The 13,322-nt window shown below is 36.3% G+C and overlaps 1 protein-coding gene and 2 long non-coding RNA genes across 4 annotated transcripts; all 3 read left to right on the top strand.

Moving 5' to 3' along the window:
• Window positions 1–1,983: 1,983 nt before the first annotated feature.
• LOC113328648 lies at window positions 1,984–2,980 on the top strand. 2 transcript variants are annotated; one of them, XR_003349496.1, is made up of 4 exons: window positions 1,984–2,055; window positions 2,294–2,330; window positions 2,622–2,698; window positions 2,940–2,980. It is a non-coding gene; the product is annotated as an uncharacterized LOC113328648 (long non-coding RNA). The 2 variants fall into 2 exon arrangements; XR_003349497.1 differs by lacking the exon at window positions 2,940–2,980 and adding an exon at window positions 2,876–2,894.
• A 594-nt stretch (window positions 2,981–3,574) lies between these two features.
• On the top strand, window positions 3,575–4,989 carry LOC113328734 (zinc finger BED domain-containing protein RICESLEEPER 2-like). The gene is made up of 2 exons (XM_026575751.1): window positions 3,575–3,628; window positions 4,015–4,989. Exon 2 carries the CDS (start codon window positions 4,021–4,023, stop codon window positions 4,987–4,989), a length of 969 nt encoding a protein of 322 aa, XP_026431536.1. The 5' UTR covers window positions 3,575–3,628; window positions 4,015–4,020.
• Window positions 4,990–6,104: 1,115 nt separating this feature from the next.
• Window positions 6,105–7,094, top strand: LOC113328649. The gene is made up of 3 exons (XR_003349498.1): window positions 6,105–6,406; window positions 6,897–6,954; window positions 7,053–7,094. It is a non-coding gene; the product is annotated as an uncharacterized LOC113328649 (long non-coding RNA).
• Window positions 7,095–13,322: the final 6,228 nt, after the last annotated feature.

Consider the following 13,322-nt stretch of genomic DNA (forward strand, 5'->3'; position numbering starts at 1 on the left):
TATTATTGCCGCGGGTACCTGCCCATGCTATATATTTTGAGTTTGCTTCGGGTATTTTTGTTCTTGTAGGTGGACATTAAGAGTTATCGTGCGTTAAAATAATTTTTTGTTTTTGTAGGTGGACATTAAGAGTTATCGTTTGCGTTAAAATAAAATTTGACCTTATAAAAGGCCCTGCGAAATTTTTCGCACAGGGCCCTTCTAATCTAAGGACGGGCTCTGGCAATAGGACATGTATATCTACTTGTTTAGGATTTTTGACGTCGTTACAATATAACTAATTTTTTTTCATTTTTTTTTTATTGGAGATGCATTAGATAAGAAGAATGCATATGGGACTACAGATTACTAGGGCTAGAAACGATAGAAAACAAAAAGAAAACTTACAACATCCTTAAGCAACTTTTTTTGTAGGTTTCAATATTTATCAGCCAAATCCAAGAAACTTCGAACACAATACTCACTATTAACTCACTGTATCCAACAACTCCAAAATCTGAAACTTCAAGGGATGGAATTTCGGTGATGCTCCACAACAACGGTGATGGATTTCGTCTACCATAATGAAGAGAAGGAACTGGTGTTATTAGGGTGATTCAAATTAGTGTTCATCGATTCGTGGTTGTACGAGAAGATTAAGCAACAGATTTTGGGGGTATTAAATCTGGTTGAAATGGATTTTCTATGGTTCGATTTGGTGAAGTTTATGAACTGGATTCAGCAAATAATCAGCGAGAAGAATAGGTCTTCATGGTTGAATACTCTAGGGCACCGGTGGTTGTATTACAAATCTTAACCGTGTCTGCGATTGGAAATTTTGAATGAAAATACACACAGCAACATCGAAGGAGGAACTGACAGCGAGAGTAATTGGGTTTTTGTGGTGCTGAATCAATGAATCTGTGGGAGGTTCTTGGCATGCTTGAATGGGTATAAGTAGAGTTGTTGTTTGATTGTTTGTGATGGGTTTTTACTCAATCTTAAGCTCGAATTAACAGTGCCATTTGTAGAGATTTCAGTCGAGAGCCAAACCAGCGATAATATATGTTGAAGATTCGACCTTCCCAGCTCGAATCTTAAGTTGCAGATGAAGTTCAATCAGCGATAATTGAAGTTCTTGTGTTAATAACGGAACCATCTTCATCTTGATTTCAATTCCATCAGCATTTTACAACCAGAAAACCGCAATATACGTCTCAGACCCATCCTCTCTTCCTTCTCAGTTTCTCAAATCGAAGACAAAATATTTTCGTATAATTTAGAAAATATGGGCGAGCGAATAATTTTTGAGGAAAAATTGGATGTGCCCGTGAATTTTTGGGACGGTGGGTGACAGTGGAGAAAATCTAAAAAATGGATGTGGTTGTAGTTTTCACTTTTGTTTATAACAAACCCGCCATTAAGATAATGAATATGTGAAACCCATAACGATTAGTTCATATACTATTATATTACGAAAGTAACCTTTAACTGTATTGGATATATGTTCCGGAAATCTTGTTATTAAAATTGTTTAACAGTTGTATAAAAAAATAAAGCCAACTAGCAAATATATAGGAAAATCCCAAAAGTCATGGTTACCATAATTTATCTCGAAGGCCATCTTTAGGGCTGCACATACCCGACCCAACCCGCCGACCCAACCCGCACCCGACCAAAAATACCCGCACCCGACCCAACCCGCCGAGGCATGGGTCGACTATGGGTGAGGCACGCCAGAACCCACCTATTTTGGGTCGGTTGCGGGTAGAAACTTCCGTCACCCGAACCGACCCACCCACCCGTCCAAAACTAACGTAGGATCCTGACCCTTAGATCTAACCTAGGATGGATTATCAGAGCCGTTGAATTTATGTATAAAAGACCTAACTTAACCTAACCTAATCGCAATCTCCTTCTCTTCTCTTCTGCGGCCTCTCCCTCTTCTGAGTCTTCTCTCCTTCTCAGACAGACTCATCTCCATCCAAGTCTCCAACTCCATTTTTTTTTCTTCTCTCAGTCTCAGATTCTCTTTGTGGATCATCGGCATCACCAGAAGCAAACCAATAACGGAAGGTAAGATTAGGAACTCAGTAATTTTCAATTTAGGGTTTATCTGTTTAGGGTGTTGTTTTTTAGTTTCAGTTTGGAATGAATTGGTATGATGTTACTATGTTAGAACTCAGTAATGAAGAGTTTAATCAGTAGATTCAAAGGATTCTTGAATGTTTATGTGTTTAGGGTTTGTCAAGATTGAAGAACTGAATCTGAATCTAATACCCTTTATTTTATTCTTGAATGTTTATGTGTCAAGATTGAAGAACAGAACCCAGCTATCTTCTTTTACCCAGGTTTGTTCCTCTTTATCATTTTTCAGAATTTGTTTTCTTTGTTTTGCATAGGCATGCATCCATTTTATTTGCTTCCAAAACCCCAAATTCACAAAATATCTTTCCGTTTTAAGCAATTTGAGGAAATTTCAGGGTTTAGATTTATAGGTTGATCATTTACTCTGTTTTCTAAAAATGTGTTTTTCATTTTTTTGACAAGTAGGACTTACTTGAGGAAATGAAACCAAACCACTGAGATAAATTATTTCAAATTTACTGTCAACTGATGAAGTTTGAATTTCTTTGTTTCAGTTGGTAAATAAATCATTCTTTACCTCTCAAACTGCATCCACATTACAGTCATTGCCAGAATCTTCTCCTACTTACAGGTAATTTCACTATTAATTTTACCTTTGATGATCAATTTACCACTTCCTCTTTGATAATAGGTGAAAACATTTTTACTGGTTTGATTATTTAGGTTCCTTTTATATGTCCTTTCCATTTTATGGTTTGTTCACTTTGTTGTTTATCTGAATCTAATGTTTTTTTTTATTCCATGGTAGGGTTTGTCAAGATTGAAGAACTGAATCTGAATCTAATACCCTTTATTTTATTTTTCCATGTTAGGGTTTGTCAAGATTGAAGAACTGAAGTTCAGTTCATTGGAGGTTGAAGAAGAACTGGTCAGAGACTCAGAGTTGGTTTAAGAAGAACTAAGAAGGTATATCCAACTATGAAATTGTTTTGATTATTTAGGTTCCTTTTATATGTCCTTTCCATTTTATGGTTTGTTCACTTTGTTGTTTATCTAAATCTAATGTTTTTTTTTATTCCATGGTAGGGTTTGTCAAGATTGAAGAACTGAAGTTCAGTTCATTAGAGTTTGAAGAAGAACTAATCAGAGTTGGTTTAGGAAAACTAAGAAGGTATATCCAACTGTTTTGCTTATTTTGGTTCCTTTTATATTGTTTAGGTGAAGTTTGATAGAATCTCATTGAGCATGATAAAAATGGTCCTTGCGGTGAATCGCAAAAGCTACTTGTAGCTCATTCTCTCTTTGTTGAGAGGATGTTTCTGTCGTTAACATAAGGCCTTCGGCAACCCTACCGCTAGGACTCAGTTGAAGCTACATGTTAGAATTAAATTGGTGTACTTCAATAAATTTTTTATAATCTCTTAACTTAGAAGTTTTTATAAGTTGTATGGTCTGAACTTAAGAATTTTTGTATTGTGTATCTATGCTGTAAGGTTTCGGTGGGGTAGTGACTTATGTAACAAATTCAACTAATCAGAGTTGGTTTAGGAAAACTAAGAAGGTATATCCAACTGTTTTGCTTATTTTGGTTCCTTTTATATTGTTTAGGTGAAGTTTGATAGAATCTCATTGAGCATGATAAAAATGGCCCTAGCGGTGAATCGCAAAAGCTACTTGTAGCTCATTCTCTCTTTGTTGAGAGGATGTTTCTGTCGTTAACATAAGGCCTTCGGAAACCCTACCGCTAGGACTCAGTTGAAGCTACATGTTAGAATTACCTAGTTTATATGGACTGAATTGATTACCTAGCAAGTTCTAATTGATTTTTTAAATCAATCTCAGTTCTTTAGTACAACCTAGTTAATTTATTTGGTATTTGAACTAAGTCATGAGTATTTTGTTCAATTCAGTATGGTGTTAGTACTTTCAATTGTTTCTTTTGTGCAGGTTACCATGGTTGAAATCTCAGAAGATGATTCTGCTTCTAATCTTCCAATTATACATGGAGTGGCATCACAAATGGGACCTCCCCCTCCACGTCCACCGCGTTCTGGACAAGTGCATGGACCATCAGCAGGGACAGGGAGTACCGCTGGCTCATCTACACCAGCTTCTGAACCTTCACATGCTTGTGGCGCAGGTGAAACATTAGATAATAATCCTAATGCTGGTGTGAAGAGATCAAAGGTATGGGATCACTATGATATTTATGAAAATGGTGAGAGAGCGAAATGTAAATATTGCAAAAAGGCTAATTACAAGATTGGTAAGAAAAATTTGGATGGTAAGAAACATGGGACTTCTAATCTCCAACATCATTTGGATAAGTGTCAGAAGTATAAGAATGAAATGAATGAGGCTAGAGCTGACGGACAACAAACACTTGAATTCCAGCCTTGCAAGCTTGGAGAGGAACCACAGTTGGTTGGGGTGTCTTTTTCTCAAGATGCGTGCAGGAGAGCGCTGATTAGATTTATCGTTACCGATGAAATGGCTTTTAGAATTGTTGAAGGTGAAGGATTTATAGCTTTTTGTAAGTATCTTGAGCCTCGATTTAAGCTTCCAAGTCGTATGACAATATACCGTGATGTGTGCAAGCTGTTTTTGACAGAGAAGGCTAATCTGAAAAGTTATTTCAAAGCAAACAAGATAAGAGTGTGCCTTACTACTGACACTTGGACGTCATCGCAGAATTACAATTATATGGTAGTGACTGCGCATTTCATTGATCATCATTGGAAACTACATAAAAGAATTATCTGTTTTTGCTTGATTGATAGCCATGAAGGTACAAATATTGGAGAGGCTTTGGCGAAATGTTTGCTAGACTGGGGACTTGAAAAGGTTTTCACTGTGACGCTTGATAATGCGTCTGCAAATAAAGTTGCTGTTGACTATTTGAGGAAGAGAGTTCAGAGTTAGGGTTCTGCATTACTCAGAGCTAAACATTTACATGTTCGATTTGTGGCTCACGTACTTGCACTTGTTGTGAAGGACGGTATGAAGAAGTATCATACATCACTTCTCAGGATCAGGGCAGTGGTAAAATATGTCACGAAATCTCCCGCAAGATATAAAAGGTTTACGGAGGCTGCTGAGTCGGAAAGAATAGATTGTAAAAAGGGTCTGATATTAGATGTGAGAACGCGGTGGAATTCTACTTACTTAATGCTTGTTGCTGCTGAAAGATATGAAAAGGCATTTGAAATGCTACGTGAGTTGGATAAGGCATTTTGTGAAGAGTTTTGCTTTGATATTCCAGTACCAGATAATATTATGGGTGATGGTGATGACACTGTTGATCTTGATGCTGATTATGATCTGGAATCAGACAATGAAGAAGAACTTGATACTACTGAAGAAGAAGATTCTGCTGCTGTCAGGAAAGCCAAGAAAAAAAACAGGCCAAAAGTGCATGCTCCTGAACGATACGATTGGTGCAACGCGAGAGTTCTGATTAAGTTTCTACAAGTATTTTATGAAGCAACTGTTGCATTTTCAGCTTCTACTTATGTTACTTCTCATTCTTTCTTATTGGAACTTGGCACTGTTCGTCAAGAATTAGAAGAATGGAAAAATACACATGAGGACCCTTTCTTAAGCCACATGGGTGCTGTAATGTTGCTCAAGTACAACAAATATTGGGGAACATACCGAAAGATGAATTCGTTGATGTTTATGGCTGTACTTCTTGATCCACGAGAGAAAGAACATGGATTATTTGTGACTGTTGAAGATTTAATTGTGCATTATGACCCAGCAATGAAGAAAAAACTTGTAGAAAAATGGGTTGAAGAAGTTCTGAAAAATTTTGTGGAGCTGTTTGCAGCTTATAAAGCAGAAAATGTTAGATGTGCAGTATCTTCATCAGAATCTGTGGGCGAGACTAATTCCACTTCTACTCAAAGTTCTTCGAGTTTTGGAAGTACTATTTCTAGCAAGGCCAAGTATATGGCGGGAAGGAATAAACGAAAGCATCAATTGAGTAATGTGGAGGACATTGGGAGATCTGAGGTAGAAAGGTACTTGGCTGAACCGATCTACACACCCACAAATGAAAATGCTACTTTTGATATATTACAATGGTGGAAGGTAAATGCTGCGAGGTTTGACATTTTGCCACTTATGGCTAAAGATATATTTGCTATTCCCGTTTCTTCCGTTGCTTCAGAATCAGCATTTAGTACCGGAAAAAGAATTTTGGATCCTTTTCGAAGCTCCTTAAAGCCCAAGACACTTGAGGCCTTAATTTTGTTACAAAATTGGTTACGAACACCAATAGACATGGATTCATCTACCCTTGGAGTCGAGGAGGAGGAGATTGATATTGCTGAGTCTGGTATGTCTAAATTTTCCTTGGCTCTATTGTTGTTCATGACACTGTGAGTTTTACTGCAGCATGTTTATTACATGAAAGTACATGGTTTACTAAACATAATGCATGCTATGTGAATAGATTAACTGCCCTGTTATGTTAACTGCCCTGTTATGTTAGTAATCTATAACAAAAATCTTTTGAAATCCGAAGATCACTCATAGTTATCTCTATATCAACATGTCAGAGGCATTGTCACAATGTCGTGTACCTCATATCAATTGGATTTCTTAAATTCAGTTATCTGTTTGATGTTTGTTATACTGTTTTCTATGGTTTGAGAATCTTGAAATTTGGCTTTTCAAATTTTGCTTTGATCTGTATATTGTCTGTTATCTTGATGTTCTTAGTATTAGGATATTTTATATGTTCTTATAGTTGAATTTGGATGTTGAGATTATGATGAAGCTGAGTTATTCAGTTTAATTGTTCATTTGAATCATTTCGCTTGCAGAGCTATTCAGTTTCAGTGACCTTGCTTCTTCTTCTATCGTCATAGACTCATAGACAAGGTAATGACGCCAAGGCCCAAGGGTCATTGTCAGTAGCTTGATATTTCTGAGTTCATCTTTGTTACTGTAACTAATTTACAGACTTCGTTTTATTTCAGGCTTTCAGCCATTCGGAGGTAAAACATCCACAAACTTGCAGGATTGCAGCGACTCGCTGTTGGTCGCTTTATATGATATTAGGCTTTAGTATAGTACGCAATACTCAATAGTAATGCACTCTTTTATCTTTTGGGCTTTGAACAATTGAACTCTGTTCCTTTTTATTGTTAGCTTTATCAACTTTGTTATACACTTATACTGTTATACAGTTATACACTTATACTCAATAACTCTGTTCCTTGTTAATGTAATGTACTAATGTCATTTTATTTTATGGTGGGTAACCCACCACCCACCCGACCAAACCCGCCGTCACAATGGGTCGGGTGACAACCGACCCATTGTGTTGTTGGGTCGGTTGCGGGTGACAACTTCTGTTACCCGCCTTCAGTGGGTCGGGTGGTGGGTGAGGCCAAAACAGACCCAAACCGACCCATGTGCAGCCCTAGCCATCTTCATCCTTTTCTCTTTGAAACTAAATACAGTGACGAAAAGATAAGCTATTACCACCGTTTGCAGTATTTTACAGTTTTTCTATTGTAAAAAAACCCTATTTATCACCTTGTTATTCATATCAGTAAGGTCTCGTGATCAAGCAATAATCAGTGGATAGTGAATAAAAACAAACTTTGATTAAAATACGTGGCACAGTTTGGCTAAGTTAGCCTAGATAAAGAGTGGTCAGGATTAATTTGTCTAGGAAAAAGATAAATCTACGATTGTGATTTGTTCAAATTAAATGTTATTATTATTGTTTTATTAATTGGTGTCTCATTAATTGTTTATGATGAATGATTCCTTAATTAATCTAATAAATACATAATTTCATTAATAAATAATTTTACTAAAAATTATATCAATGGAAACTATTAATTGGTTTTTTCTCACAAGTGATGGTTGTGATTGAATTAAAAATACATCTAACGGCCAGAATTTACTTATCATATCACTAATGTCTCATTATTTTTTACAACAAATATTTTTTATGTCATATTAAAATTATAATAAATAAATTACTATATTAATAATTATATAAATTTATTCTTATAACTAATGCTTAGTAACAATTATATAAGAAAGTGGTGGTTGTAGTGGAGTTGGTGAACAGTGGTGATAGAAAAATGTAATGGCATTATGGACAATGGTGTCAGAAGCTGTTTCGGTAGAAAGATTGGTGGTGGTAACTATTGGTGAACAATGGTGGCCGGTGAAAAATTAAACGCATTCATGTCCTTCAACCATAATAGCAGGTATTTGATTAATATATTTATGTTTCTCTGAATCGAGTTAGTTGCATAGTCTTAAATCACTATCACTTTTTTGCTTGATCTCTTGTCATGTTTTATTTAAAGGTTAAAAAGAAATTAAAAACAACCGGTGTGACATCTGATTCAGTACGAATATGAGTCAGGAGTTAGTTCTTAGTCAGATGATGAGTCAAAGGTTAAAAAGAAATTAAAAACAAACTTTGTGACATCTGATTCAGTATGAGTCAGATATTGAGTTAGCTGAAAACAAACTTAAATTCAGGGACGAAGCGATAAACTCTATTAAGGGGAAGTAAAAGAGCTAAAATGAGCTTGCCTAAAATATCTAAAAATTCAGGCTCTCTAATATTTTGTAGCCTTGTAGGCGATTACATTACTTTTTTTTTTGATCGATCAGTTATCTTTTTTATTTGATCAATCAGCAGCGAGATCGATCAGCAGTGAGATTTGAACCCATAACTTATAGGTTGGAAGTCCCACTCACGACCAACTGAGCTAATGCCATTACCGTTCATCCTAAAGGTTGTATGCATGAATGGATCAAAATTCGCACGCCCACTTACAAGAATGGTGAGGTGATGTTTGAATAGGAAATAATGAAAAAAGGGCTGAATATAGCTTACCAGATTACCCTCGAATCAACAAAGAAGAAAAGCTAGCAGTGAAAAAACTTTTGGTATTGACACAAAAAAGAAAAGGAAACATTGTTGTTTCTGATTGATGATCCTACCTATATTATTAGTTGTAGGTTGAAACATACTGGAATAGGAAACATCTATTAGCGACCTAGAGATATCCTAAACTCGAGTCATCGTGATCCGTTCAACCCATGATAATGACTTTTGCGCACCTTCTGCTTAATTTTGTGAAATAGATATGGCAGCAAAATCAGAACTCCTTTTCTAACTCCATCTAAATTAGAAGTTATAACTTTGTAGTCTAAGATGGCCATTTCTTATGGGCATCATCAGTTAGACTAATTGGATACTTGGTGTGAAAGGACAATTGTCCCACATCGCTAGAATCCTCTTAATGAACTTAAATGCATTATGGAAGGGCGGCTCTACTTATTGTCAATTGTTTTTGAGTTGGATGTCCATAACATGGTACCAGAGCCAAGACCCAAACCTGTTGTATGTCGGGTATACGCCGAGCTACTGGCGGAGGTGTTCCGATTTTGCCGCCTGTACATCGGGGTCTAGGCCGAATTACTGACCGAGGAGTACCAATTTAGTTACATTTACACCTATTATATATTGATTGGGCACTCGTATATAGGTCCGCGTGTTAGGACAAATGATTGTCCTTACACACGAGGAGACTTCTGAAAGGACAATTGTCCAACATCGTTAGAATCCTCTTAATGAACTTAAATACAACATGGAAGGGTCGCTCCACTTATTTTTGAAAAAGTGGGGGTCTAACAACGCCACCCAATATTTCTCTTAGTAATCTGTATGGACAAACTCGAATATACTTTTAAAAGAATCAACAAGACTCGATCAATTAAAAGCATATCAACGAGTTTATATCTCTCTCTTGATTTGATTTACTCAAGCAGGAACTGCGAGCTCTAATCAAATACAAGGAATAACTTGGATGGTACGAAAGACCAATATCCAAGGATCAATCAATGACAATCAACAACCAAAGGTTGGATTATTCTAATTGATGATCTAAACGCACAACCTGTATTATTTCAATTATAAAGATAAAACAATATAATGTGGAAATAGAAATAACACAGACACCAGAAATTTTGTTAACGAGGAAACCGCAAATGCAGAAAAACTCTGGGACCTAGTCCAGATTGAGCACACACTGTATTAAGACGCTACAGACACTAGCCTACTCCAAGCTAACTTCGGACTGGACTGTAGTTGAACCCCAATCAGTCTCCCACTGATCCAAGGTACAGTTGTACTATCTACGCCTCTGATCCCAGCAGGATATTGCGCACTTGATTCCCTTAGCTGATCTCACCCACAACTAAGAGTTGCTACGATCCAAAGTCGAAGACTTGATAATAAACAAACCTGTCTCACACAGACAAGTATATCAAAGGATCAATCTGTCTCCACAGATAAACCCTAAAAGGTTTTGTTCCGTCTTTTGATAATAATTAAGGTGAACAGGAACCAATTGATAATCCGGTCGTATATTCCCGAGGAACAACCTAGAGTTATCAATCACCTCACAACAATCTTAATCATATGGTAGCGAAACAAGATGTTGTGAAATCACAAACACTGAGATGAAGATGTTTGTGATTACTTTTTATATCTTGCCTATCGGAGATATCAATATCAAGTCAATCAATATGATTGTACTCGTACGATAGAAGATGCAAGATCAGATCACACAACTACGATAAAGGTAGTATCGGTCTGGATTCACAATCCCAATGAAGTCTTTAAGTCTTTAACCTGGTTTTAGAAGAAGAAAACCAAAGGTTAAAGAAGAACCGACTCTAGCACGCAAACTAGTATCACACGTAAGGTGTGGGGATTAGTTTTGCACAGATACTAGAGTTCTCCTTATATAGTCTTTCAAATCAGGGTTTGCAATTAAGTTACCTTGATAACAAAGCAATCAATATTCACCGTTAGATGAAAACCTGATTTAGATTCAAGCTAATATTTCTCAACTGTTAGATCGAAAACTTAGCTTGTTACACACAAATGAAAATGCACGCTTCTTGGTTTGTGCAACCGTACCCAAACGTGTACATTGTTGGTTCAACAATAGTTAACCAAATGGTTAGCCATATGAGAATTTCATATCAACCATGTTCTTCTTTACCATAACTAGTTCAAATGACTTCAAAATGAACTAGTTAGAGAGTTTTTCAATTGTAAGGAAATCTCATGTAGTACACAAGACACAATTGAAGCAAAGATGATTTGATTCACTTGAATCGGTTCATGAACTTTTATAGCCACGGTTTGCAAACTACATTCCTTAGTCTTTTTAAGTTTAAGTTCAGAAATCATCTTTAGATATATAACCTTCTCAAGTTCGCATACTAGGTTCGCGGACTTAAGTTACCGGGCAGAGTTTACAAACTCCAGCAGAAATTCTCGGGTATGAGAACTTCGCCGGTTCGCGGACTGGGTTCGCGGACTGAGTTCGCAGACTTAGCTTCTCGCAAATAGTTTGCCAAGTCCAGCAAAAATTCTCGGGTTTGAGAACTTCGGCAATTCGCGAACTGAGTTCGTGGACTTGTCTCAGGCCATTCTTCCGATTCTCTTGATCAACAAATTTCGCAAACTTTGGTTCAAGGAATAGGACATATACATAAATGTGTTTCCACAATAATGCTTATGTCCACCATTGGTTATGTAATCTAAACTCTCATTTCAATCATTGAAACATTCTTAGAGGACATTCTATAGTTGTTACACCATTTCTCGTCAAAGAAATTTTCAAAGTGATTGAAACATATCATGACTTTCGTCACTAGGTAAAGATAAACTTGATCGAAGCGAAAAGCTTACCAACACATATTTCGAGAAACAGATAGGCGAGGTATATTCGGCTCAAAATACCAAATGTGTATAATCAAAGTTTATATATAGCATACGACTTTTTGTCTCAAAGAGTATGAGATAGAGTATATGGGATTTTGAATGATAGATAAGTTCAAGTCTCCACATACCTTTTTGTTGAGAAGTTCCACCGGTTCCTTGAGTAGTTCTTCTTCTTGTATGATGAATCGCCATGAAGTCCTTGAGCTCAACTACACTTTCTATCCTAGTCTGAGACTTAGTTATAGTAGACTAGAAATCAAGTCTTATAGTTTTTATCACTAACATTGACAAACATGCTTGAGATAGCAACGCATGCGAGTTCGACCGAGCAATGCTCTAACAATCTCCCCCTTTGTCAATTTTAGTGACAAAACTATCAATACACATTCCTCGAAAAGATAAAGAAACTTTAGTAGCTCTTATTCCATATGTCTAATCTTCAACATTCCTCGAAATCTTCGTCACTTCCAAGTACTCCAATGATCCCAAAGGTTGTAAGTTTAGCATCGCCGTTGTTGAAGATCCGCAGCTATAACAATGAGAAAACATAATTCTCGATCATTGTTATACAGTGTCAAATTCAATTGCATCACAACTTCAACAATAATACTACGGTGATACGTATCACTCCCCCTTAGTCAATACTCCATCTCACATGGAAACCTCTCCCTCTTACACAATGATCCGAAAACAATATGTATTTGTAGTGTGGACTACATATTAATTCTCCCCCTTTTTGTCAATAAAATTGGCAAAGGTACAAGAACGGGATCATAATGAAATTTCCGAAAGAGACATTTCATGACTAAAAGAAAAAAATACGTACCAACTAATTTAGATGCACTCATAAAGCGGAAGCTAAAGGCATTCATCAAAGAGTTTAAAGATACAAGATAACCCCTCTAAAATTCCACATCCACACACCTCTCAAGATATGACCATTAAGCACGAGTTCAAAAGAACTCTCCACCATTTGATGTCATTCCCGAAAGAACAACAAAGAGCGACCTTAGTTTCAAAAGAAAAGAAGTATTTTTTGTGGGACACCAAAAACCATGAGAATGATTTTTTGTGTCCAAAAAACTCAATCAAATTAATCACAAGTAAACCGATGATTAATTTAATCGGAATAAACAATCAAATTAAACACACAAAGTGATCAATTTAATTGATTATGCTCGACATAAGAAAACTTACGGAGCTACGACTAAGTTAACCATACGATAATGATTAGCTTAATCGTTCATATACTCAATACAAGAAAACTTATGGAGTAATGCAATATACAAATGAAATATGGACCAGGGAAGATCAATACTGCGGAATACACAAGGATTCATTCTATTTTCCATCACTATTTGCATAACGACAATCAATAGATCCTTGTTCATAAAAGATTTTAACCTATCTTCCATCAAAAACTGATATAATAGGCTTAACTTTTGTATTTGTCAAAAGTCCATTCACTCTT

Source organism: Papaver somniferum, unplaced genomic scaffold (genome assembly GCF_003573695.1).
Source record: "Papaver somniferum cultivar HN1 unplaced genomic scaffold, ASM357369v1 unplaced-scaffold_114, whole genome shotgun sequence".
NCBI classification, from domain to species: domain Eukaryota; kingdom Viridiplantae; phylum Streptophyta; class Magnoliopsida; order Ranunculales; family Papaveraceae; genus Papaver; species Papaver somniferum.